Source organism: Phocoena sinus, chromosome 14 (assembly GCF_008692025.1).
Source record: "Phocoena sinus isolate mPhoSin1 chromosome 14, mPhoSin1.pri, whole genome shotgun sequence".
Taxonomy (NCBI): Eukaryota; Metazoa; Chordata; class Mammalia; order Artiodactyla; family Phocoenidae; genus Phocoena; species Phocoena sinus.
Genome location: NC_045776.1, coordinates 27482713 through 27508350, shown reverse-complemented (window position 1 = coordinate 27508350; position 25638 = coordinate 27482713). Strand labels below are relative to the sequence as shown.

The following is a 25638-nucleotide window of genomic DNA, read 5'->3' as shown; positions in this document are numbered from 1 at the left end:
AATACAGACCCCAAAGTCCTCTTCCTGGTCCACGGCATTCCAGAGAATTCCCAGACATGCCCAGGACACTGTCCAGGCCTGGGAGGCAAGCAAGTACCAGGAAGAGGTTGCACCTGAAACTGAAAGTAGGTCCTCAAATATGGGACCAACAAAATCCAAGGGAACAACAAACTCTAGCAGTCCCGCCAGGAAAGCCAAGAAAGCAAGCCAGTTCAAAAACCAAATGTACTGCCAATCCTGCCCAAAGCAAATACAGCCAGGAATCCAAAGTAGGTCAAACCCAGGGGAATGGCCACAGTGACTGCACCAGCGGACTCGTAGCCCTTCCTACTCCCGGTGGGAAGTTTGGGCCCAATCCAAAAACATTCCCAACAGCCTCTGACACGCTTCATATCACACCCCCACTGCGATACAATTTTGAAGGGCTTTAATCTCTATCTACTACCCTTCTGGTTGACCCACCAGGCAAACTGGGTACTCAAAGGACAGTAAGTTTTGAAGTCTTAAGACAATACATAACTGTGAAGATTCTTAAGTGGTCTCATCCCTGCTGCATTCACAGCTAGGATGCATTTCACAGTGGCTAACTGGCAAACCTCAACTTAACTCCTTATCCTGTACTCAAGTAATCCAGATATTCAATTGCTTGGATCTTTTTCTGTGACAATTTATCTGAAGTAAAGGAACTGCAAGTTAATAGAAAATATTTACTGTTAATAACTTTCTTAAGATAAAACCTGGCCTCAGTGCATTCATTCCTGTTCAGTTTCCTCCATCTTATCTCCATCTCTGAAACCCTAATGCTTAATCAGAAAAGTTCTCAAGAAAAATTCCCTTATATTCTCTGGACTTCGATTATCCAAAGCAAAATTAGACTTATAATTTCTAACAAATTTTGAACCAAAAATGAATCAGGGTCAATTATCAATTGATCAGAAAGTATTGCTAATCAGAATATCCCATTTCCTAAACAGAGTAGGTAATCGAAGAGTCTGTTTACTCTCCCACAGGGTTTCAGCCTTCGCATGCTGGTGTATCAGAAGACATCTTAGAGCTCAAGTAATCTCCGTCCTTTAACCAATGAAGAAACTGAGGCCCAGTCATAACATTCTTTTCTTTTTTTAAAAAAATTAATTTATTTTCAGCTGCGTTGGGTCTTCGTTGCTGCACGCGGGCTTTCTCTAGTTGCCGCGAGCGGGGGCTACTCTTCGTTGCGGTGCGCGGGCTTCTCATTGCAGTGGCTTGTTTTGTTGCGGAGCACGGGCCCTAGGCACACGGGCTTCAGTAGTTGTGGTGCACGGGCTCTAGAGCACAGGCTCAGTAGTTGTGGCTCATGGACTTAGTTCCTCCACGGCACGTGGGATCTTCCCGGACCAGGGCTCGAATCCATGTCCCCTGCACTGGCAGGCGAATTCTTAACCATTGCGCCACCAGGGAAGCCCCCAACATTTTTAACTCAAGTAGAAATACATAAATGCAAAAAGTGTTACTCAACCAGCAACATGCAAATAAATGCAATAATCTCCAAATTTGCACATCAGGCTGATTAACTTTGATCCTGAGGAATAACACCAAGTAATACACTTTTTTCATTCCAGAAATCACTCATCCTCTGTCTCAGTGATTCAGCTTTCCCTGACCCCTGAAATATGTGACTCTTGGTTCTACTTGTTCCTACTGACTATAAAATAGACAATTTGGGTTGACCTTGAGGCTTTTTCAAAGTTTTAATTTAAATTTAGTTAAGTTGTAGGTTTAGTTTATTTTTAGTTTCATCACTGCCATTTCACTGAGGCCAGCCCAAGTTCAGTATATTGAGGGTTTTCTGTACTTCCTGTCCATGAAATTTGGGAATGAGAATGTTTTCATATTCAAATTTCAGACTTACGTGTGAATTAAATGTCAGGATTTTAGAAGCGAATAAAAAGTAGTTCTTCCAGTACATGTTCATCTGAGTCCACTGCCTTTTCTCCTTTTCTAACTCACTGATTTCTCATCCAGCTTGATCCAGTGAACATCTTGCATGAATTTGGAGCACAGAGGATATTCAGGCATATTAGATGTGAAACACATGTTAAAATGACATTCAACTGAGCTGGATCTGACTCACTGAAACCAACTAAATCAAGTTTAAAACTTATGTCCATGAAAACCTACACACAGATGTTGATAGCAGTTTTACTCATAATTGCACAAAACTGGAAGCAACCAAGATGTCCTGCAATAATAGGTGAATGATAAACAAACTGTAGTACATGCATACTATGGAATATTATTTAGCAATAAGAAGAAATGAGCTATCCAGCCACAAAAAGACATAGGAGAATCTTAAATGCATATTGCTAAATGAAAGAAGTCAGTCTGAAAAACCTACATACTGTACGATTCCAACTATATGACATTCTGGAAAAAGCAAAACTATGGAGACAATAAAAAGGTTGGCGGTTACCTGGGGTTCAGGGGAGGCAAGGAAGGATGAACAGAGGATTTTTCAAGTTAGTGTAACTATTCTGTATAATACTGTAATGGTGGATACATGGCATCACACATTTGTCAAAACCCATAGAAAACGAAAAGTGAACCTTAATGTAAAGTACGGACTTTAGCTAATAATATTGGTGCAGCAATTGTACACACTAATGCAAGATATTCAGGTGGACCCAACGTTAATCACAAGAGTCCTTAAAAGAGATAAGCAGAATGATGTGATTGCTGGCTTTAACAAGAAAAGAGGGCCAGTGGCCAAGAAATGAGGGCAGTCTCTAGACACAGGAAAAGGCAAGGAACAGATTTTCCTCTTGAGCCCCCAGAGGGAATGCAGCTCTGCAGACACCTCAACTTTAGCCCAGTGAGATTCCTGCCATCCAGAACTGTAAGATGATAAATTTGTGTTGTTTTAAGTCACTGAGTTTGTGGTAATTAGTTGTAGCAGCAATAGGAAACTCATACACTCTATTTCCTTCACAGCTGTCACCAAGATCCTTAACTGTATGATACGTGTATTTGGCCACCATGGGATTCACAGACTAGAATATAAACTCCTAAAATCTCGTGTCATATCTAGCACAGAGTAGGTGCTCAGCAAACACTCATTAAAGGCAAGATTTCTCACCCCAACCCTAACAGGTATCATCATCCAGATGTTTCAGATGCAGACACAGAGACTCAGAGAGGTAACATCACTAGCCCAAAGTCACACAGCAATAGCATACGTAGCCGAACAGAGATTCAAAGCCACATTCACCCAGTGCCAAAACCTGTGCCACTGGGCCCTGAGGATAATACTGTGGCATTAGCCTCATGACAGAAGTACAGAGATCCCTGTGGGGGCACAGAGGAGAAGCACTGTCAGGGCTGGTAAGACCAGGCCTCACAGAAGGGGAGACATTCTGGAAGACTTGAGGAGGAATTTTCTAGGTGGAAAAGCAGGGATGGAGGTGGTTATTTTTGTTTAGGTAATTTGAACTTTTTTTGTCCATTAAGTAAAATTTAGGACCCATGGGAATGGGAGAATAAGGAAAGAGGAAGTTTAAAGTGTAGAAACCATTAACAGAAGCTGGTTTGGGGCAAAAGGTCCCTAAAACAAGCTCCCTCTGGGTGTAGGGCCTTGGGGCATATGGGTCTTTGAAGCAGACTTTCTTTCCCTTTCTTCCTCTGAACCTTGCAGGATGGGATGCCTAAACCTGTGCTGTCAGCTGACTACCCTGTCATAAGATAAAATCAGACTATTCCAAACTTTTGCTGCAATGTACAGCTTTCTGCGTCAGCACTTTTTTCATAGTTGGAGTATTTCCTTAGGCTTGATTGTCAGGAGAGGAATTACGGTGCCAAAGCCTATGATTGTTAAGACTAATAACACATGCAGCCAAATTCTTTCCAAAAAACTCTACAGTGTTCCCTGTCACCAGCAATGACTAGGAGTGCTCACCTCCCTGCATCTTCCCCAGAGGAAGGCACTGCACTTAACACATATTATTTTTAACTTGCTAATGTGATAGGTGAAAAATGTAATCTCAGTACTGTTTTAATTTGGATATTTTATTATTAGTGAGGTTGAACATTTTCCATATTTTCACTTTTAGATCTTCACTTATGAATTGGAAAGATCACTATTAAAACAGTACAAGACCAAAAGGTGGAGAAAGCACACAGATAAACAAGTTTCTACTGCAAGGGAAAACCTGATCTTTTTTGGCTACATCTTTCTTGTTGGATAAGTACCTAACTGAGCCTTAGGTGGGCTTCCTCCCAAGCCTGCCTTCTCCAGGAGCCCCCTCTCCCACACCTTCCCCTCCTCCTTCTCTCTCTGCAGCAGAGATGTGCTCCACACTCAGGAGACCTTCTGTGAACCCACAGCTCCAGCAGCCATGAAGGGGCTGGGAGAACAGAGAATCCCGAGGCTGTGCTGGGTCCACTTTCTATCTCCTCACCAACATGAAGCTTGTAGCTGGTCAGGGAATTCCCATGGAGCCCCACGTATGTTCTCCCAGCTTCCCTCTCCCATCACTCCCAGCCCACCCTGAGCCAGGGCCTCCCTTCTGCTGTGAACTGCCCTTTCCCAAAGTGCTTACCATTTCCAAGGGATCCCTTCTGCCAGGGAGGAGCCATTCCAACTAGGGTGAGGCAAATAATGACAGGACCATGCAAATACAAGATTTTCTTTAAAATTTTGTTCATTGTGGGGTTTTTTGCATTAATTTTGATTTTTAAAAATACTGCTTTAAAGTATTATTTATCTTGATTCCTGAGGGTTTAGGGTTTTTTGGCATCCCCTTAAATGTTATGCCCAAGGCAAGTGCCTCACTCTAATCCTGGTCCTGCCTTCCTCCCACCAGCAGGGATGCCTCTGTCCAACCAGGACCTCCTTCAGTCACATTAAGGTGCAAAGAACTCAGCCACTACATTTCTCGGGTGGGGAGACTTAAAACTGTTGTAAATTTACAGAATATCTGATTATCCTACAGTGAACACACTAGGAAAAAAGAACATCAAAATCGCCCATAATCTTGAAAACCAGAGATAACTTCCATTTACATGCTTTTAAAAAACACAAAAATGCTGAGTTGAGGGGAGGAGCAGCTTTATAATCTGCTGTTCCTTACAAGGATCATAAATATGCTTCTTCAACAGCTATGTGGACAAGCTATACAAGCATATGTCTACTGCAAAAACCTCCAGAAACTTACTCTATAACTTACCCCTGGAGGTTGGGATTTGAGGTGCTGAGGGAAGGACTCTGATGTTTTAAGTTTTCGGTTTTTTTTTTTTTTTACTATATATGCACCTGTATTGTTTTGCTATTTTACAATGAGCATGTGTCACATGCCTACTTTTAAGAATACCAATAGGGACTTTCCTGGTGGTCCAGTTGTTAGGACTCCATGCTTCCAACGCAGGGGGTGTGGGTTTGATTCCTGGTTGGGGAACTAAGATCCCACATGCCACGCGGCAAGGCAAAAAAAATTTTTTTTTTAATTTTAAAAAATACCAACAGAGGGCTTCCCTGGTGGCGCAGTGGTTGAGAGTCCGCCTGCCGATACAGGGGACACGGGTTCGTGCCCCGGTCCGGGAAGATCCCACATGCCGCGGAGCAGCTGGGCCCGTGAGCCATGGCCACTAAGCCTGCGCGTCCGGAGCCTGTGCTCCGCAACGGGAGAGGCCATAACAGTGAGAGGCCCGCATACGACAAAAAAAAAAAAAAAAAAATACCAACAGAAATTCAAAACAAATGACTCATTGTATCTGCCAAATGGTTCTCTGCTTACAGGGCAGATGGCAAGGAGAGGTGATGGTGAGGGTCTCGTCCTTTCACCAGTGTGTGTGGGAGCAGGAGGGGGTCTCCCCTGGACCTGAGTCCCCCCAGTCAGGTGGGGCCCCCTTCCCCTCTAAGGGGAAAGCCTTGGCCTTGGCACAGGCAGGTAATGAGGCCCCTTCCCTGCAGGCTGGTCCGTGTCGCTCTGGGTTTGATACTTTTATTCTACGGTCTAAACAGGTGTACTTCTTCTTTTAACAATTTTTTTCTTGTTAAAAACCTTTTAATTCTTTATTTTAAAAGTTACACTTATTGTATAAAAATGGAAAAGTACAGATAAACTTTTGAAAATAATTATATTTTTCATGTCACATGAAATCCCAGAGAAAACAATAGTTAATATTTTGCTGTACAACTCTCAGATATTTTCCTAATGACACATGACTATGTTTTCATATTTTTTTAATAAAAATGAGGTCTTATTTTACAAATTAGTAACTTTTTTAACTTAATGTATTATAAATACCTTTCTTGCTGCTTGTTTTAAATCATAATTCTTAGGGATTAGGAACTATATTTCACTTGTTCTAACAATTCCTTAAACTTTTTAAAGTGATCTCCACTCATCATTTTCATTAATGATCTCAATTTAAAATATTAATTTAACTGCAAAAAACACTACAATATTGCCATACTAATACATTACTGACAATTCCACCTCTTCCATCTGAGACACGATGGCCCTAGGATTGGTCTGGCCAGATAGTATTATCATCATTGCACAATAGGAAGCTCAAGCCCAGAGTGGTTAGTGGGTGGCTTCCAGCAACCCATTTAGTCTGAGACAGAGTGGTGTACAGACCCCAAATGATATGTAGCCCCGGCCGGGAGGGCTGTGGCTACCCTTGACTGCCAGCCTCTCCCTCCCTACTTCCTGTCCTCTCCAAATCAATAACAATTCCAGGGCTTCCCTGGTGGCACAGTGGTTACGAATCCGCCTGCCAATGCAGGGGACACAGGTTTGAGCCCTGGTCCGGGAAGATCCCACATTCCGCGGAGCAACTAAGCCCGTGCGCCACAACTACTGAGCCTGCGCTCTAGACCCCGCGAGCCACAACTACTGAAGCCCACGCACCTAGAGCCCTTGCTCTGCAACAAGAGAAGCCACAGCAAAGAGAAGCCCACACACCGCAACAAAGAGTACCCCCGCCCTCAGTAACTAGAGAAAACCCGCGTGCAGCAGGAAAGACCCAAAACAGCCAAAAATTAAATAAATGAATAAATAAATTAAAACAACAACAACAATTCCATCTGAACAGCTGAAGTCTTGTTCACTCAGCCTCTCTCGGGGCCCCTGCCTTTCCAGGCTTCCAGCTTCCCCTTCAGCAACTGACCCCCCCGCCACACACACACACACACAGGACTCATTTCTTTGCCCTCAGAGAGCAGACAGGCTCGTAGCTTGCTGAGCCTTTGGGCTCTGGGACCTTTTGTTTAGTTTCTGCAGAAGGGGCTGTGTGGCTCACAGGCAGGTGCCTGGACCTGCAGCATGTCTCCTCCCTGAGAGCTGAGGATGCCCAGGAGGAACATGCGGGTCCCTCATACACAGACTCCCCAGGAAAGGGCAACACCAGCCTAGGTCTTCCAGGGAGAGGCCTGCCGGCCAGGAAGTAGCCCTGAGCCATGGCTGGTCAGAATCAAAGCTGACCACTCTTCTGAGCAGGAATTATGTGGGAATCCTGATTAAACAGGTAGGTGCTAACATAGGACAGGTGGATGAGGAAGCCTGAGCTGGGGCAGATAGCCCACAGAACTGGTCAACTGTCCAGATCTGGTCATCAGTAGAGAAGCTGTCAAATGCCTGAGAGCTTAGGTCTTTCTGTACCCTTAGTTCAGGACCTGACTCTCTCAGGATCAAGAAAGCCATGTCTGTGTTTGACAACAGGGTGTAGCCTCAGAGTAGCTTCTAAGAGGTGGGGCAACCAAGGCCTTGAGCAGTGAAGGAACTGTATTTGTGGCCATTTATGAACCTGTCACTTTAAGCAGCTATTCTTTAAATAGAAAAAGTAGTGTTCAAACAGGAGTGGAGATTCAGCAGTGCAGGGCAAGAGTGGAGAGGAAAGATGGTGGTGACTATTTTCTCAGCATTTCAGCTGGCATCCATCACGCAGCAAAACTAAGCCTGAAAATAAACTAGGCTCCGGCCCCTCAGAAGATGGCCAGACTATCAACTGTTTTCACTCAAGCAAGATCTTCAGGTACAGGTGGAGTCTCAGTCCACCTACCCTAAGCAGCTTATTCAAGTACTTCTTCCAGCCCTGTGCCATGCCATAGCCTCCCTTGAGGTGATCTGGAAACACAGATTTCCCCATCTTATCACGTACCCGGTACCATCTCACCACTTTTTAGGGACTGGTACCCCAACTGAGCCTGCCCCATTATCCTGCCCTGCTAAGCCACTCATTGCAGCATGAGGAAAATAGATGAGCCTGTTTCCAATCAGTGTGTTTGCCCCTTAACAAAAGTGTAGGTCCCCCGAGGGCAGGGATCAATCTTCTCCTAACTTTACAAGTCCACACACATCTCTGGCTTCTGCCAATGTTCTAACACCTGAGGGTTCATACAGAAAGACAATTAAATACTGAGTAAAACTCTACCATTAAAAAAATATCAAAAAAAATAATTCAATGTTTATCAAGCTTTCAGCATGCAGAGGAGTTTTTAAACCTTGACATGCAATAGATAAAATTACAAAAGATTAGCTCCACAAACTTCACTGTATAAAGTGTTTTCAAAATACATATACATATTTAAGTACAATGATCATTTTACAGATGAGGATACTAAGCTTAGGAAGGTTGAGTAATTTGAACAAGGGTACGTCCCTCAGATTGAAAGGAGCACAGCCAGGATTCCAACCCAGGAATGTCCACAGCAAAAGCTTGAGTGCATGAGGAACGCCCTTCACTACTGCATGCTAGTTACTGGAGGCTAGAAGGTGTGAATTACACACACAACTGCGTATACACATACTCATAGATACAAGAATATACATACAAATATTTGTAGCAAATGACAAAGAATATCTTTATCATTAAAAAAAACTTATGTAGATTTATGAGTAAAGCATGAGGAAGGAAATAAAACCATTTGTAGAAGGGGAAACACAACAAGAAAATAAACAATGTTCACCCTCCCTGGTGATTAAAAACACAAATGAAAGTTTAATAAGGCATCTGTTTTTGCTTATTAAACGGGCAGGGAAAAAACCACACTGGCCATGGCTGATGTAGTAAAACTGATTATCTTCACATATTACTGGGGATACTGAGACTATGTCTGCCCTTTAGGAAGTCAGGTTGGTTCTATATATCAAAAGTTTTTAAATGTTTTTAATGTCTGTTAATAAACCCTATTTTCAGTCATTCAACAACTATTACTGTGAACCCATTATGTACTAGGCATTAACCCAGATACCGCTCGAGGAGCCAGACAGACGTGTGGGCTCTGACACTGTGGGTGGCCGTGCCAGCCCTGGAATGAATGGCTGGGGATTTCGTGTGCAAGATAAACATTGTCTTTGTAGAGGCCACTATTGTTTTGGGCTTTTCTGTTACTCATGGTTGAACCTAATTTTATATAGAAGGTAAGTGGGCTTTTACCAGCCGGTGTCTGATTTCTTAATGGAGTAGGAGGCAAGATCATCAAAACAGAGGAAGAGGGCTTCCCTGGTGGCGCAGTGGTTGGGAGTCTGCCTGCCGATGCAGGGGACACGGGTTCGTGCCCCGGTCTGGGAAGATCCCACATGCCGCGGAGTGGCTGGGCCCGTGAGCCATGGCCGCTGGGCCTGCGCGTCCGGAGCCTGTGCTCTGCAACGGGAGAGGCCACAACAGTGAGAGGCCCACATACGGCAAAAAAAGAACAAAAAAAAAAAAAACAGAGGAAGAATGTAGAAGGTAAGTGGAGATCTGAATAGAGAGGAGAACAAAAGCAAACAAACAGAAAAGAAAATAAGAGGTGTTGGTGAGGATGTGAAGAAACAGGAATCCTCTGCACTGTTGGTGAGAATGTGAAACCGTACAGCTCCTGTGGGAAACATGTGGCAGTTCCTCAAAAAGTTAAAAATAGCATTATCATATGATCCAGCAATTATACTTCTGGGTATATACCAAAAGAATTGAAAGCAGGGTCTTGAAGAAATATTTGTATACCCATGTTCATTGCAGTATTATTCACAATAACTAAAACATGGAAGCAATTCAAATGTCTATTGATGGATGAACGGAGAAGCAAAATGTGGTATATTCATACAATGGAATAATATTCAACTTAAAAAGTAAGGAAATTCTGGGCTTCCCTGGTGGTGCAGTGGTTGAGAGTCTGCCTGCCGATGCAGGGGACACGGGTTCGTGCCCCGGTCCGGGAAGATCCCACATGCCCCGGAGTGGCTGGGCCTGTGAGCCATGGCCACTGAGCCTGCGCATCTGGAGCCTGTGCTCCGCAACGGGAGAGGCCACAACAGTGAGAGGCCCGTGTACCGCAAAAAAAAAAAAAAAAACAGTAAGGAAATTCTGACATATGCTGCAACACAGGTGAACCTTGAGGACATTATACTAAGCGAAATAAGCCAGTCATAAAAAGACAAAAACTCTATAATTCCACTCACATGAGGTACTCAGAGTAGTCAAAATCACAGAGACAGAAACGTAATGGTGGTTACCAGGGGCTGGGGGAAGGGAAAATGGGGAGTTACTGTTTAATGGGTATAGACTTTCAGTTTTACAAGATGAAAAGAGTTTAGGGGATGGATGGTGGTAATGGTTGCACAAGAATGGGAATGTATTTAATACCACTGAACTGTACACTCAAAAAAGGCTAAGGTGGTAAATTTTATGTTATGTGTATTTTATCACAACTTCTAAAAAATGTGGTAGCAGACTAAAAAAGGCAACAAAAATTAAATATGTGGAATTCAGTTGCTTGGCCCCTGAATATTATGTATTGTACAGGGGGTGGAGGGTGGGGTGGTGACTCTTTAAACATCAAGTAGGTGAGACTTCAGTGTTCATTTATTCACTTGTTAAACATTTATTGAGCACATACTCTGTTCTCGGAACTGTGTCAAGCTCTAGGGACACAGAGATAAATAAGAGAGAAGTTGACCATAGTCCACCAAGGAAGGCAAACAAGGAAAGATGGTTAAACATAGAGTGATAAGTATATTGTTAGAAATGTGCAACAGACTTGCAGAGAAAGTCTCCTCCCCAAGACCTGGAGGCTGGAGTAGAGGTCAGTACAAAGGCTTGGGAAGGGAGCCAAGCAACACCTCCCACCAACCTCCCTGACCCCCAATCCCCCTGGGGTGCAGCAAGTAGTCTTATGTGGCTGCACCTCACAGAGTGAATGCCGAGGGTGTGAGGCAAGGGTCAGCCATCCTCTGTCACTACAACTTTTCTTATTTTTTGTTCTGTGTGTGTGTATCTCCCTCTCCTAAAATATAGTTGTAAAAACAGTGATGTCACTGAGGTATGTGGCACTTACTACCATTCTTGGGGATTTATAAAAGCACTTGAAACTGGAAACTACCCCTATAAACAAACAGTAATATGTTTAAAGAATGAACAGTGATCTATGAAAAAATATTTAAGATCATTGCAGCCTTAAAAAAAAAAGAAAAAAAACAGTAAGGAAATATAGCATTTAAACACCTAAGAATACTCTTTTGCTTTACCTTCACAAATATTTAGCTGTGATCAGTTCTGTTAAAAAAGAAAGTCTTCACTTGGTTTCTAATCCCCTAATGCAGTCCAGTGTGACTTGGTTAGTGCTAATGCAACAGCCATATCTGACTGGTAAGCTGGGAGGCTATGTAACAGTTCCCAAAGATAGATTCTCATGAATGTTACGGGTTCATGCACTGGGGTTTAAGTTGCTCTGTGCTGCCCTGAGCCTCCTTACACATACAAATAGTGTAAAGCATTTAAGGCAAGAGCATTAGGGTCGACCGGGGAAAAGCTTTCCCCTTCTCATGAAGAAAAAACCCCTATCACATGTGTTAAAATCCGCTGCTTAACCTTTGTCTAACCTTCAGCCCAAAACTCACAAAGTAATACAGCTAATCCCAGAAAGCAAGTTTAAACAAACAAGCCAACAGTTTACTGTGTCTTTAAAAAGCCTACTCTGCCTACTTTCCTCACACGCATGCTGTTTGAGAAGTAAGAAGCCCCTGATTCTGAGGGAGGTTCCGAAGCCCTTGTTGGAGGCTGTGAGACTCAAAGCAGCTATTTGAACAGTGGTGTCCAAAGTATCTGGTTTCCTGCTGCCTGCCTTTTCTGGAGTGAGATCACATAGCTCTGCAGTCTTCATGGATTTTCACAACATATAAGAGTTTTAAAATTCCTGGCAACCATATCTTAATTATTCTCATTTATCTAGATGGAAAATTCTAATAGTTCTATATTTTTAAAAATTACAATGGCTGTCATTCTATGAAGCTAACCAACAGTTCCTACTCTTACTTAAAGCTCCTTTTTTGTCAAAGCTGGAGATTTCTAGCATAGGCGAGGAAAGAAAAATGTCAGCCACGTCTTACTCAGATGACCTTTTCATTAACACTGAAACTTAGATGATATTGATGCTGTAACAAAACACGTACCAAAATGGACAATCTGATTACATTTAGGAGATAGTAAATGAGAATTACAAATATTAATTACAAAATTACCTATTAGCTGTACAAATAGAGGTACTTTGGATATTGTATATATTTAGAAGTAACAATATTTTGTTTTCACTGGCTGATGACACCTATAGTTGCTTTTACCAGAAAAATCCATAAATTAACATGCAACCATTTACACTTATACCAAGTTTGCACAAACCAAGTCTTTCTGACTTTAGAATTAACTTTAACTATGTGTATTTATCTGTGCATGTGTTCCCATAATGGGTATCTGAGACACCAGACTCAGAATTCTACATTCACTGTGTAAGTCCAATCTGAATAAACTGTTTGTGGGGAAAAAAAACAAACCTGATATACTGGAGCATTAAAAAAAAGCCTCTGATAAAGATGAATAATGTCCCCTCAAAAACAGGAATTAGAAAGACCAGGAAGAGAACTTCTGCTGTCAGTGTCCTTGTTCCCACAGTGATCCAAAGCCATCCTCCACCTCTGCAGGAGACCCTCCAACACTAGCAGACAGCAGAAGCAAGAAGAACTACAATCCTGCAGCCAGTGGAACAAAAACCACATTCACAGAAAGACAGACAAGATGAAAAGGCAGAGGGATATGTACCAGATGAAGCAACAAGATAAAACCCCAGAAAAACAACTAAATGAAGCAGAGATAGGCAACCTTCCAGAAAAAGAAGTCAGAATAATGATAGTGAAGATGATTCAGGACCTTGGAAAAGAATGAAGGCAAAGATCGAGAAGATGCAAGAAATGTTTAACGAAGACCTAGAAGAATGAAAGAACAAACAGAGACGAACAATATAACTGAAATGAAAACTACACTAGAAGGAATCAATAGCAGAATAACTGAGGCAGAAGAACCGACAAGTGTCCTGGAAGACAGAATTGTGGAATTCACTGCCACGGAACAGAATAAAGAAAAAAGAATGAAAAGAAATGAAGACAGCCTAAGAGACCTCTGGGACAACACTGAACGCAACAACATTCGCATTATAGGGGTCCCAGAAGGAGAAGAGAGAGAGAAAGGACCAGAGAAAATATTTGAAGAGATTATAGTCAAAAACTTCCCTAACATGGGAAACGAAATAGCCACCCAAGTCCAGGAAGCACAGCGAGTCCCATACAGAATAAACCCAAGGAGAAACACACTGAGACACATATTAATCAAATTGGCAAAAATGAAAGACAAAGAAAAATTATTGAAAGCAACAAGGGAAAAACGACAAATAACATACAAGGGAACTTCCATAAGGTTAACAGCTGATTTCTCAGCAGAAACTCTACAAGCCAGAGGGAGTGGCATGATATACTTAAAGTGATGAAAGGGAAGAACCTACAACCAAGATTACTCTACCTGGCAAGGATCTCATTCAGATTCGACAGAGAAATCAAAAGCTTTACAGACAAGCAAAAGCTAAGATAAATCAGCACCACCAAACCAGCTCTAAAACAAATGCTAAAGGAACTTCTCTAAGTGGGAAACACAAGAGAAGAAAAGGACCTACAAAAACAAACCCAAAACAATTAAGAAAATGGTCATAGGCACATACATATCGATAATTACCTTAAACGTGAATGGATTAAATGCTCCAACCAGAAGACACAGGCTTGCTGAACAGATACAGAAACAAGACCCATATATATGCTGTCTCCAAGAGACCCACTTCAGACCTAGGGACATATACAGACTGAAAGTGAGGGGATGGAAAAAGGTATTCCATGCAAACGGAAATCAAAAGGAAGCTGGAGTAGTAATACTCATATCAGATAAAATAGACTTTAAAATAAAGAACAAAACAAGGAAGGACACTACATAATGATCAAGGGATCAATTCAAGAAGAAGATATAACAATTATAAATATATATGCACCCAAAATAGGAACACCTCAATACATAAGGCAACTGCTAACAACTATACAAGAGGAAATCGACAGTAACACAATAATAGTGGGGGATTTTAACACCTCACTTACACCAATGGACAGATCAACCAAAATGAAAATATATAAGGAAACAGAAGCTTTAAATGACACAATAGACCAGATAGATTTAATTGATATTTATAAGACATTCCATCCAAAAGCAGCAGATTACACTTTCTTCTCAAGTGCACATGGAACATTCTCCAGGATAGATCACATCTTGGGTCACAAATCAAGCCTCAGTAAATTTAAGAAAATTGAAATCATATCAAGCATCTTTTCTGACCACAACACTATGAGATTAGAAATGAATTACAAGGAAAACAACGTAAAAAACACAAACACATGGAGGCTAAACAATACGTTACTAAATAACCAAGAGATCACTGAAGAAATCAAAGGGGAAATCAAAAAATACCTAGAAACAAATGACAATGAAAACACGATGATCCAAAACCTATGGGATGCAGCAAAAGCAGTTCTAAGAGGGAAGTTTATAGCTATACAAGCCTACCTCAAGAAACAAGAAAAATCTCAAATAAACAATCTAACCTTACACTTAAAGGGACTAGAGAAAGAAGAACAAACGAAACCCAAAGTTAGTAGAAGGAAAGAAATAATAAAGATCAGAGCAGAAATAAATGAAATAGAAACAAAGAAAACAATAGCAATGATCAGTAAAACTAAAAGCTGGTTCTTTGAGAAGATAAACAAAATTGATAAACCATTAGCTAGACTCATCAAGAAAAAGAGGGAGAGGACTCAAATCAATAAAATTAGAAATGAAAAAGGAGAAGTTACAACAGACACTACAGAAATACAAAGCATCCTAAGAGATGACTACAAGCAACTCTATGCCAATAAATTGGACAACCTAGAAGAAATGGACAAATCCTTAAGAAAGGTATAACCTTCCAAGACTGAACCAGGAAGAAACAGAAAATATGAACAGACCAATCACAAGCACTGAAATTGAAACTGTGATTAAAAATCTTCCAACAAACAAAAGTCCATGACCACATGGCTTCACAGGTGAATTCTATCAAACATTTAGAGAAGAGCTAACACCCATCCTTCTCAAACTCTGCCAAAAAATTGCAGAGGAAGGAACACTCCCAAATTCATTCTATGAAGCCACCATCAGCCTGATACCAAAACCAGACAAAGATACTACAAAAAAGGAAAATTACAGACCAATATCACTGATGAATATAGATGCAAAAATCCTCAACAGAATACTAGCAAACAAAATCCAACAACACATTAAAAGGATCATACACCATGATCAAGTGGGATTTATCCCAGGGATTCTTCAATATGTGCAAATCAATCAATGTGCTATACCATATTAACAAATTGAAGAATAAAATCCATATGATCATCTCAATAGATGTTCAGAAAAAGCTTTTGACAAAATTCAACACCCATCTATGATAAAAGCTCTACAGAAAGTGGGCATAGAGGGAACCTACCTCAACATAATAAAGGCCATATATGACAAACCCACAGCAAACATCATTCTCAATGGTGAAAAACTGAAAGCATTTCCTCTAAGATCAGGAACAAGACAAGGATGTCCACTCTCACCACTAGTATTCAACATAGTTTTGGAAGTCCTAGCCACGGCAATCAGAGAAGAAAAAGACATAAAAGGAATACAAATTGGAAAAGAAGAAGTAAAACTGTCACTGTTTGCAGATGACATGATACTATACATAGAGAATCCTAAAAATGCCACCAGAAAACTACTAGAGCTAATCAATGATTTGGTAAAGTTGCAGGATACAAAATTAAGGCACAGAAATCTCTTGCATTCCTATACACTAATGATGAAAAATCTGACAGAGAAATTAAGGAAACACTCCCATTTACCACTGCAACAAAAAGAATAAAATACCTAGGAATAAACCTACCTAGGGAAACAAAAGACCTGTATGCAGAAAACTATAAGACACTGATGAAAGAAATTAAAGATAATACCAACAGATGGAGAGATATACCATGTTCTTGGATTGGAAGAATCAATATTGTGATAATGACTATACTACCCAAAGCAATCTACAGATTCAATGCAATCCCTATCAAATTACCAATGGCATTTTTTACGGAAGTAGAACAAAAACTCTTAAAATTTGTATGGAGACACAAAAGACCCCGAATAGCCAAAGCAGTCTTGAGGGAAAAAAACAGAGCTGGAGGAATCAGACTCCCTGACTTCAGACTATACTACAAAGCTACAGTAATCAAGACAATATGGTACTGGCACAAAAACAGAAGGATAGATCAATGGAACAAGATAGAAAACCCAGAGATAAACCCACTTACCTATGGTCAACTAATCTATGACAAAGGAGGCAAGGATATACAATGGAGAAAAGACAGTCTCTTCAATAAGTGGTGCTGGGAAAACTGGACAGCTACGTGGAAAATAATGAAATTAGAACACTCCCTAACACCATACACAAAAATAAACTCAAAATGGATTTGAGACCTAAATGTAAGACTGGACACTATAAAACTCTTAGAGGAAAACATAGGAAGAACACTCTTTGACATAAATCACAGCAACATCTTTTATGATCCACCTCCTAGAGTAATGAAAATAAAAACAAAAATAAACAAATGGGACCTAATGAAACTTAAAAGCTTTTGCACAGCAAAGGAAACCATAAACAAGATAAAAAGACAACCCTCAGAATGGGAGAAAATAGTTGCAAATGAATCAACGGACAACGGATTAATCTCCAAGATATATAAACAGCACATGCAGCTCAATACTAAAGAAACAAACAACCCAATGCAAAAATGGGCAGAAGACCTAAATAGGCATTTCTCCAAAGAAGACATACAGATGGCTAAGAAGCACATGAAAAGCTGCTCAACATCACTAATTACTAGAGAAATGCAAATCAAAACTACAATGAGGTATCACCTCACACCAGTTAGAATGGGTATCATCAGAAAATCGACAAACAACAAATGCTGGAGAGGGTGTGGAGAAAAGGGAACACTCTTGCACTGCTGGTGGGAATATAAATCGATACAGCCACTATGGAGAGCAGTATGGAGGTTCCTTAAAAAACTAAAAATGGAATTACCATATGATCCAGCAATCCCACTACTGGGCATATGCCCAGAGAAAACCATAATATAAAAAGACGCATGCACCCCAATGTTCATTGCAGCACTATTTACAACAGCCAGGTCATGGAAGCAACCTTAATGCCCATCGACAGATGAATGGATTAAGAAGTTGTGGTACGTATATACAATGGAATATTACTCAGCCATAAAAAGGAATGAAATTGAGTCATTTGTTGAGATGTGGATGGATCTAGAGACTGTCATACAGAGTGAAGGAAGTCAGAAAGAGAAAAACAAATATCATATATTAACGCATGTATGTGGAACCTAGAACAATGGTACAGATGAACCAGTTTACAGGACAGAAGCTGAGATACAGATGTAGAGAACAAACGTATGGACACCAAGTGGGGAAAGCTGCGGGTGGGTGGGGATGGTGGTGTGCTGAATTGAATGATTGGGACTGACATGTATACACTGATGTGTATAAAATTGATGACTAATAAGAACATGCTCTATAAAAAAATAAATTAAATTAAATTAAAAAAAAAAAAAAGAAAGTCCAGGAAGGATAAGAATGGAGGTCTAATCATAATATACTACTTAGCTTTAAACTAAACAACCTTTACATGCTGTGGGAATTCCCTGGTGGTCCAGTGGTTAGGACTCCATGCTTTCACTGCTGTGGGCCAGGGTCCAATCCCTGGTGGGGGGAACTAAGATCCCACAAGCCGTGCGGCCAAAAAACAAACAAAATAAAGCAATCTTTACATGCTGTGACAACATAAATAATGTCTATATTATTTTCATTATAAGCCTTTTGGAAATATTTGGATATTTAAGGAATGTGCTTGCATCATCTAGATTTTTTTAAGGCTTGTTAACAAACTTTTGTTTCCTCTTTACTTGTTCAGATTTTGTTTTATATATTTCAATAAGAATTTCGTATTTTCCTTAGAAGGTAGGTCCCATGCCTCTTATTAAATTTTAAAGAAGCTAAAACAAGAAAAAAGGATTTTGATAATTATTTTAAAGATAGACCCCAGTGGTTGCTCTAGGAAGAATGAACTGGAGGGGGCAATCGTCAATGTCTTTGCCTTGCATTTTGCCACCAGGCAGGACAACAGCCCTCCTGGTGTGTTTCTAGGGACTGGTTTCCAAAAGAGAGGATTAAAAAAGAAAAGCAACAGCCTATACATTGTATGAAATAGCACATGGGAAAAAAATAAAAGAAAGAAAAGCACATGGGGGGCTTCCCTGGTGGCGCAGTGGTTGAGAGTCCGCCTGCCGATGCAGGGGACACGGGTTCGTGCCCCAGTCCAGGAGGATCCCACATGCCGCAGAGCGGCTGGGCCCGTGAGCCATGGCCGCTGAGCCTGCGCGTCTGGAGCCTGTGCTCCGCAATGGGAGAGGCCACAACAGTGAGAGGCCCGCGTACAGAAAAAAAAAAAGAAAAAAAAAAAAAAACCACATGGGGTGAGCATGAAGGGTCTGTGTGATAACCTGTTTTCTTCTTTGTTTATTTAAGAAAAAAAGCACCCACCCATACTGTATAGAGAAAAGTCAAGGAGCAAAGCCAGATGCAGCACCAGCTCAAGCTCTGGTAATACCCAGAATGACCAGATTCCAAAGTGGCCAGAGGTTTGAAGCAGAGGGACAGCCCTGGGTGGCCGGGGGCAATGAGCAAGCTCCTTCCCCTGGTCACTCACCAGGCAGAGCAGAGAGGCCGCACCCACTACAGGTGTTGGGGTGGGAAGAGTGCAGGACAGACAGTAGGAAGCTGGTCTGGGCCAAGAGCCGTGAGAATCAGGAAGACCAGGTCAAAATATAAGGGTCTAGAGGACATCCAGGGTCAGGCTGGGCCTCACACCCTTGTGAGGAATGTGGGGCTTTCCTGTGGCAGGACATCTTGCTCTTCTGGAGCAGGTTCTACAGTCACCTGTGCAGGGCTACATGGATCACAGGCCAAAGGCTGGGACTTTCCCTCTGCGGCCTCCTTCCCTGGAGCCCTGGAAACCACATCCATGGTCCCCGTCTTATTCCGACAAGGTACCACCAACATTAACCAGAATAAATAACAGCACCGCTTAGCCACATGACTGCTGGGAGGGAAACAGCACACAGGCGTTGTGTCCGAGTCAGGCAAACTTGGTTGGGGACGATCCCAGTTTTAAAGAACACTTGAGTATTCTCTTTTCAAACAAATCCACCGAAAGGTTCCTTTAACTAAACTCTCCATGGGGCATTTGAATAAGATTGTTTGTAAAGTATGCGCTGACTTATACCTTTTCAGGAACATCTACGTAATTTAACCACGGGTCTCTCAACTTTCATGGAACATTCCTCTCCTGGCCCTGTGATGGCTCCTGTGAGGGTTGAATCCCTACATCTCTGCCTCTCTTTCTCTGACCCCTCTCTCTTCCTGCCAAAATACAGGTAGTCACCAAGAGTGCTTCTCTGGGGACCTCTTATCTCTTGATTCTTTCTCGAGTAACTGTCACCCATTTCCTTTGTCACCTCTGTGCTGATAATAGTTGACAATCACAAGTGCTCACTATGCGCCAGGCACGTACTAAACTCTGATTTAATCCTCACAACAGTCCTAGAGCGTAGACATTGGTATTGTCCTCATTTTTCTACATGGAAAAACTGAGTATGGGAGTTGAAGTAATCTGCCCAAGGTCACCCAGCTACAAGGGGCAGACCCGGGATTCAAACCTGGCCAGGCCACCTCATAGTCTCTGCTTCTGCACGTTATGCTGTTCCGTGCACTCTCTTGCTTGGACACCCTTTCCAAGGTACTGGGGCCATCTCCACCAGCCCCTCAAACCCAGAATGTTGACATCAGAGCACACTCACTGACGTGTTTGTACTGGTTGTTAAAATATTAAAATACCCCCAAACCTTGCTGTCTGGCACCCTGTTCCTTCCCCAAGACCTCCCCATATCCAGCAACCCTGGCATGGTCCTGGGGGTGGGGGCCGGATGGGGGGTTCAGGATGCTCCTGGCCTGCCTATTGTCAATACCGCTTCTGCTTCCTCTTCCTTCCCTCCCCACAAACCAGTTCCTCATCTGACTTCCTTATTTCTGGGGTCCGCACCTCATTTTCCTGTTCACCTTACACACAGCTCCCTTCAAGCTCTCCTTTCCTTTCTCCTACTGCCCAGCTTCAATTGGTGACCCTGTCCTGTGGCTCTGACTTCTTCTACCCTCTGCCATTCCTCTCATCTGTCTCCTGTCCCTTCCCTATGATTTCCATCCTGGAACAGACCCTTTCTACCCCTGGCCCAGTTTTCTTCACTCCTGCTAGACTCTCCCATCCCCTGACCCCTTTGCCCTCTACATCCCTGAGGACACGCATTCAAGACCAAAGCCCGCCCTCCCTGCCGGCTTCCTAATGAGGAATCTACCTTCAACCCAAGAGTATGGTCTTAACCACTGCAAATGCCACCTCTATACAGAGAAGGTATTTTCCTAAATATTTATTAAATTCACTCAACTGATACCCACCTTGTTTCCAAAGTTTTCTACCTTAGGTAATCACAACCTTCTTGTCCTTGAAGCATGAAAGTTATTGCCATCTCCTCAGTGATAACAACAGCCTTGCTCCCCACCCCCACCCCTGAGAGTGTGAGAGCATCGCAGGCAGCCCCTGAGGTCTCCAACAGTTTCCCTTCTGCCCCTTTTCTCCCAAATCCAGCCTGACTGTCCCATCTCCCTGATTCCTGAGCATCCACATGCAAAGCACCATCGCAGTTCTGGGGGCTCAGTGGATGGTGGGAGCCAGTGCAAACCTCCCAGGAGCTCATGGTTGGAGATGATGGAGAAAGATATCCACATGAAGAGTCAAATGATGTCCCATCATCTACCTCTGGCAGTGCCAAAGGGACACTCTCGCTGAGCACCAGCCTCGTTGAAGGCATTCACTGAGCAGGTCTATGCAGAGTCCTGCTCCACTATTTAATAGCTCTACAAACTTGGGGAATGTTGCTTAACCTGTCTGCCTCTCAGTTTCCTCATCTGTAAAATGGGATACTCAGTAAGGGTAGTTGTGAGACTTAATGAGTGGTATGTGTAAAGTGTTTAGAACAGTGCTTGCCACAGACTCTATACACAGTAATATTAGCTATTACTGTTTTTATTATTTGACATAAAGTATAGGAAATTAGAGATGGAAGATATCTTTGCAAACTATCTCTCAGGATCTCATATCTTCTGAAAGTAAAAGCTCAGAGGGGAAAAAAAGAAAGTAAAAACCCAGAAATTTCTCTGCCTTGGACCTTCACCCTACCTCTAACTCCCAACACAGATCTCACGCCTCCCCCCTTCCCTAACCACTCCTGCAAGTCTGCACTGGGAGCAGCTGGGGGGCTGCCTTCCTATGGCCTGGGAGACCTCTGAGGATGGAGGCCGCAGCTCTCACCCCACTACATACCCTGTCAGCCTTACAGACCCACTGTACTCATTCAACAACTATTTGCTGAGAACCTACTGGCATCAGCCTGTGCAAGGGGCAGTGGCATTGAAAGCCAGCACAATAGCTGTCCACAAGGTGCTCACATGCTTGTAGGCCCCCAAACTCAAAACCATAAGCTGACAAATGCTATGAAGGAACAGAACATGTGCTATTGGGTGCAGTCAGGAAAGGCTTCCCTAAAGAGAAGACACTGATCAAAGATCTGAAAACTGAGTGTTACACTATTTTTTTTTTAATTTTCAATTTTTTATTTTTTCTTACATCTTTATTGGAGTACAACTGCTTTACAATGGTGAGTTAGTTTCTACTTTATAACAAAGTGAATCAGTTATACATATACATATGTTCCCATATCTCTTCCCTCTTGCGTCTCCCTCCCTCCCACCCTCCCTATCCCACCCCTCCAGGCGGTCACAAAGCACTGAGCTGATCTCCCTGTGCTATGTGGCTGCTTCCCACTAGCTATCTACCTTACATTTGGTAGTGTATATATGTCCGTGCCTCTCTCTCACTTTGTCACAGCTTACCCTTCCCCCTCCCCATATCCTCAAGTCCGTTCTCTAGTAGGTCTGTGTCTTTATTCCTGTCTTACCCCTAGGTTCTTCATGACATTTCTTTTTTCTTAAATTCCATATATATGTGTTAGCATACGGTATTTGACTTTCTCTTTCTGACTTACTTCACTCTGTATGACAGACTCTAGGTCTATCCACCTCACTACAAATAGCTCAATTTCGTTTCTTTTTAAGGCTGAGTAATATTCCATTGTATATATGTGCCACATCTTCTTTATCCATTCATCCGATGATGGGCACTTAGGTTGTTTCCATTTCCGGGCTATTGTAAATAGAGCTGCAATGAACATTTTGGTACATGACTCTTTTTGAATTATGGTTTTCTCAGGGTATATGCCCAGTAGTGGGACTGCTGGGTCATATGGTAGTTCTGTTTGTAGTTTTTTAAGGAACCTCCATACTGTTCTCCATAGTGGCTGTGCCAATTCACATTCCCACCAGCAGTGCAAGAGTGTTCCCTTTTCTCCACACCCTCTCCGGCATTTATTGTTTCTAGATTTTTTGATGATGGTCATTCTGACTGGTGTGAGATGATATCTCATTGTAGTTTTGATTTGCATTTCTCTAACGATTAATGACGTTGAGCATTCTTTCATGTGTTTGTTGGCAGTCTGTATATCTTCTTTGGAGAAATGTCTATTTAGGTCTTCTGCCCATTTTTGGATTGGGTTGTTTGTTTTTTTGTAAAAGCTAACACCTATCCTTCTCAAACTCTTCCAAAATATAGCAGAGGGAGGAACACTCCCAAACTCATTCTACGAGGCCACCATCACCTTGATACCAAAACCAGACAAGGATGTCACAAAGAAAGAAAACTACAGGCCAATATCACTGATGAACATAGATGCAAAAATCCTCAACAAAATACTAGCAAACAGAATCCAACAGCACATTAAAAGGATCATACACCATGATCAAGTGGGGTTTATTCCAGGAATGCAAGAATTCTTCAATATATGCAAATCAATCAATGTGATAAACCATATTAACAAATTGAAGGAGAAAAACCATATGATCATCTCAATAGATGCAGAGAAAGCTTTCAACAAAATTCAACACCCATTTATGATAAAAACCCTGCAGAAAGTAGGCATAGAGGGAACTTTCCTCAACATAATAAAGGCCATATATGACAAACCCACAGCCAACATCATCCTCAATGGTGAAAAACTGAAAGCATTTCCACTAAGATCAGGAATAAGACAAGGTTACCCACTCTCACCACTCTTATTCAACATAGTTTTGGAAGTTTTAGCCACAGTAATCAGAGAAGAAAAGGAAATAAAAGGAATCCAAATCGGGAGAGTGTTACACTTTGAGGGGAAGTAAGGCAGGTCTCTGTACCCTGCTTTTTCCCACAATGCCTGTCATGGGACCCAGAAGTCCTTTATTCTACCCGAAGAACTCCCAGGCCTCTTCAAGGGGACAGCTGCGAGGTTGTTCACCTTCTCTGTGAAGCTGAGGGGGGTGGGGGGTGGGGGCGGTGAGCTGCACCCTACAGGTGGGCAGTGCCCCAGGAGAACCTCAAAATCTCCAGGAAAAGGGACTTCACAAAGCAGGGTCTAAACTGTGTCCCGAAGGTTACAGGGCCAGGTTTCTCTACCCAGCAGCTCTAGATAGGGGCCAGGAACCTGCTAAGCAGCTATGAGGCTGAATGGGGGACAATCAGGGTCTCAAGTAAGGAGCTGGGGCGGCTTGGCAGCAGTGGGTCAGTCTGGAGACGTGCTGACTTTCTGCTCCTGCCTTAAAGGGATGAGGGCGGTTCCTCCAAATGAGGGGGTACAGACCCTTGAGGGGCACCTGCGCAGTCAGATGACGGGGGGAAGACGACTGGACAGAGGGAGAGGGGCAGGCAGAACTGCTGCCTCCTGGTTGGGCCCGTCCTCGGGCTCAGATGTCCCCACCACCTCGCAGGGTCTCACACACGCACCGACCTCCCCCTGGGCGGAGGCAAAGGCAGGAAGAGGCTCAGGAAGCGGAGCTGCAGAACCCGGCAAAGCTTCTGCTAGATAACACCTCTAGAGTTGTCTGCCGGGGCGAGCCGGGAGCTAATGGGGCTCGGACAGGCTGTACGTTTCCGCGGACCTGGAAAAGCCGATCAGCCTGGCGAAGTTCACCCCACGTTCTGCGCCCCACGTCCTGCGCCCCACGTCCCCCCAAATCCGCTCACAGCGCAGCCTCAGGGGCCACCGGCGACTCTCCCCGGACAGGTGATTCCTCCTTTTGGGTTTCGGTTTCCCCATGAGATGAGGGGGCAATGTCCCGACTCTAAGACTACACCCGTCAGCAGTGTCCGGGGGCACGGACGGCCGAGGGGGAGCCTAGGAACCGGATCCCGGGGACCCGCGGGCGCGCGGTGGGCTGGGGGAAGCGCAGAGAGGGGCCGGCGGCGGTGCCTCCCCTCGCGTTCTGCCCCGGAGCACTGGGCAGGCGCCCACGTCTCCCCTCGGAGCCCCCGTTCCCGAGCCCGGCGATGGGTCGCTTACCCCGCCGACTTACCCAAAAGTTCCCCTTGAACAGTGAGCCCGTCATGTCCGGCGCGCGAGGAGAGGAGAAAGCCAGAGCAGGCGCGCTGCGACGCGGACTGTCAGGGCCAGCGGCGCGTCCCGCCCCCGAGTCCCGCCCCCGCGCCTGCCCCGCGCAGCCCCGCCCCGCGCCGCTAGCACCAGGCACGCCGCACTCGTCCCGCGCGTAACGGAGGGGCTGCCCGCGGGTTAGAGCCCTGCGGCGTCAGCCTTCAGTTAGTCAGCCCTACATTCTCCCTCCTTCGGGAGGCCTTTAAGGATTGGAAGGAACCGGTCCTGTCGCCTCCCCAAATTCGGCTCTGTTCCTGCCCACAAGCCCCCTCCTCCCTCGACCCAATTCCTCACGGAGAAATCCAGGCTTGCGCGGTGGTGGAAGGAGCCCCCGCCGGATCGGAGGTGGTCGCGGGGACAGCGCGTCGGCTCTGTGAAGCCTGGGCACTGACAATGCTAGCGGCCGCGTCAGGTGTGGACGCTTCATCTAGTCAAGTGCAGGACCCCAGAGGCGCCCGCCACAGACAGACAAGCACGGTTTAGTCTCAAAGTCATGGAAACATCACTGATACTGTTTCCCCTTGACTCTAGGTCCCTCAGTGGGGTCCTTACA

General features: G+C 43.6%; 1 protein-coding gene across 2 annotated transcripts in view; it reads right to left on the bottom strand.

Moving 5' to 3' along the window:
* The window catches only part of PSTPIP2 (proline-serine-threonine phosphatase interacting protein 2), an 85063-nt gene extending 59947 nt beyond the window's left edge, over positions 1–25116 (bottom strand). The window contains exon 1 of one of the 2 annotated variants that reach the window (XR_004353143.1): positions 25009–25110. Coding sequence is in view for 1 of the 2 variants with exons in the window: in XM_032654302.1 (XP_032510193.1) it covers positions 25009–25041 (33 nt within the window). In the remaining variant the exon portion in view is untranslated. Of the gene's footprint in view, positions 1–25008 lie in introns of both variants that reach the window. The other variant, XM_032654302.1, reaches the window with a different exon arrangement.
* Positions 25117–25638: the final 522 nt, after the last annotated feature.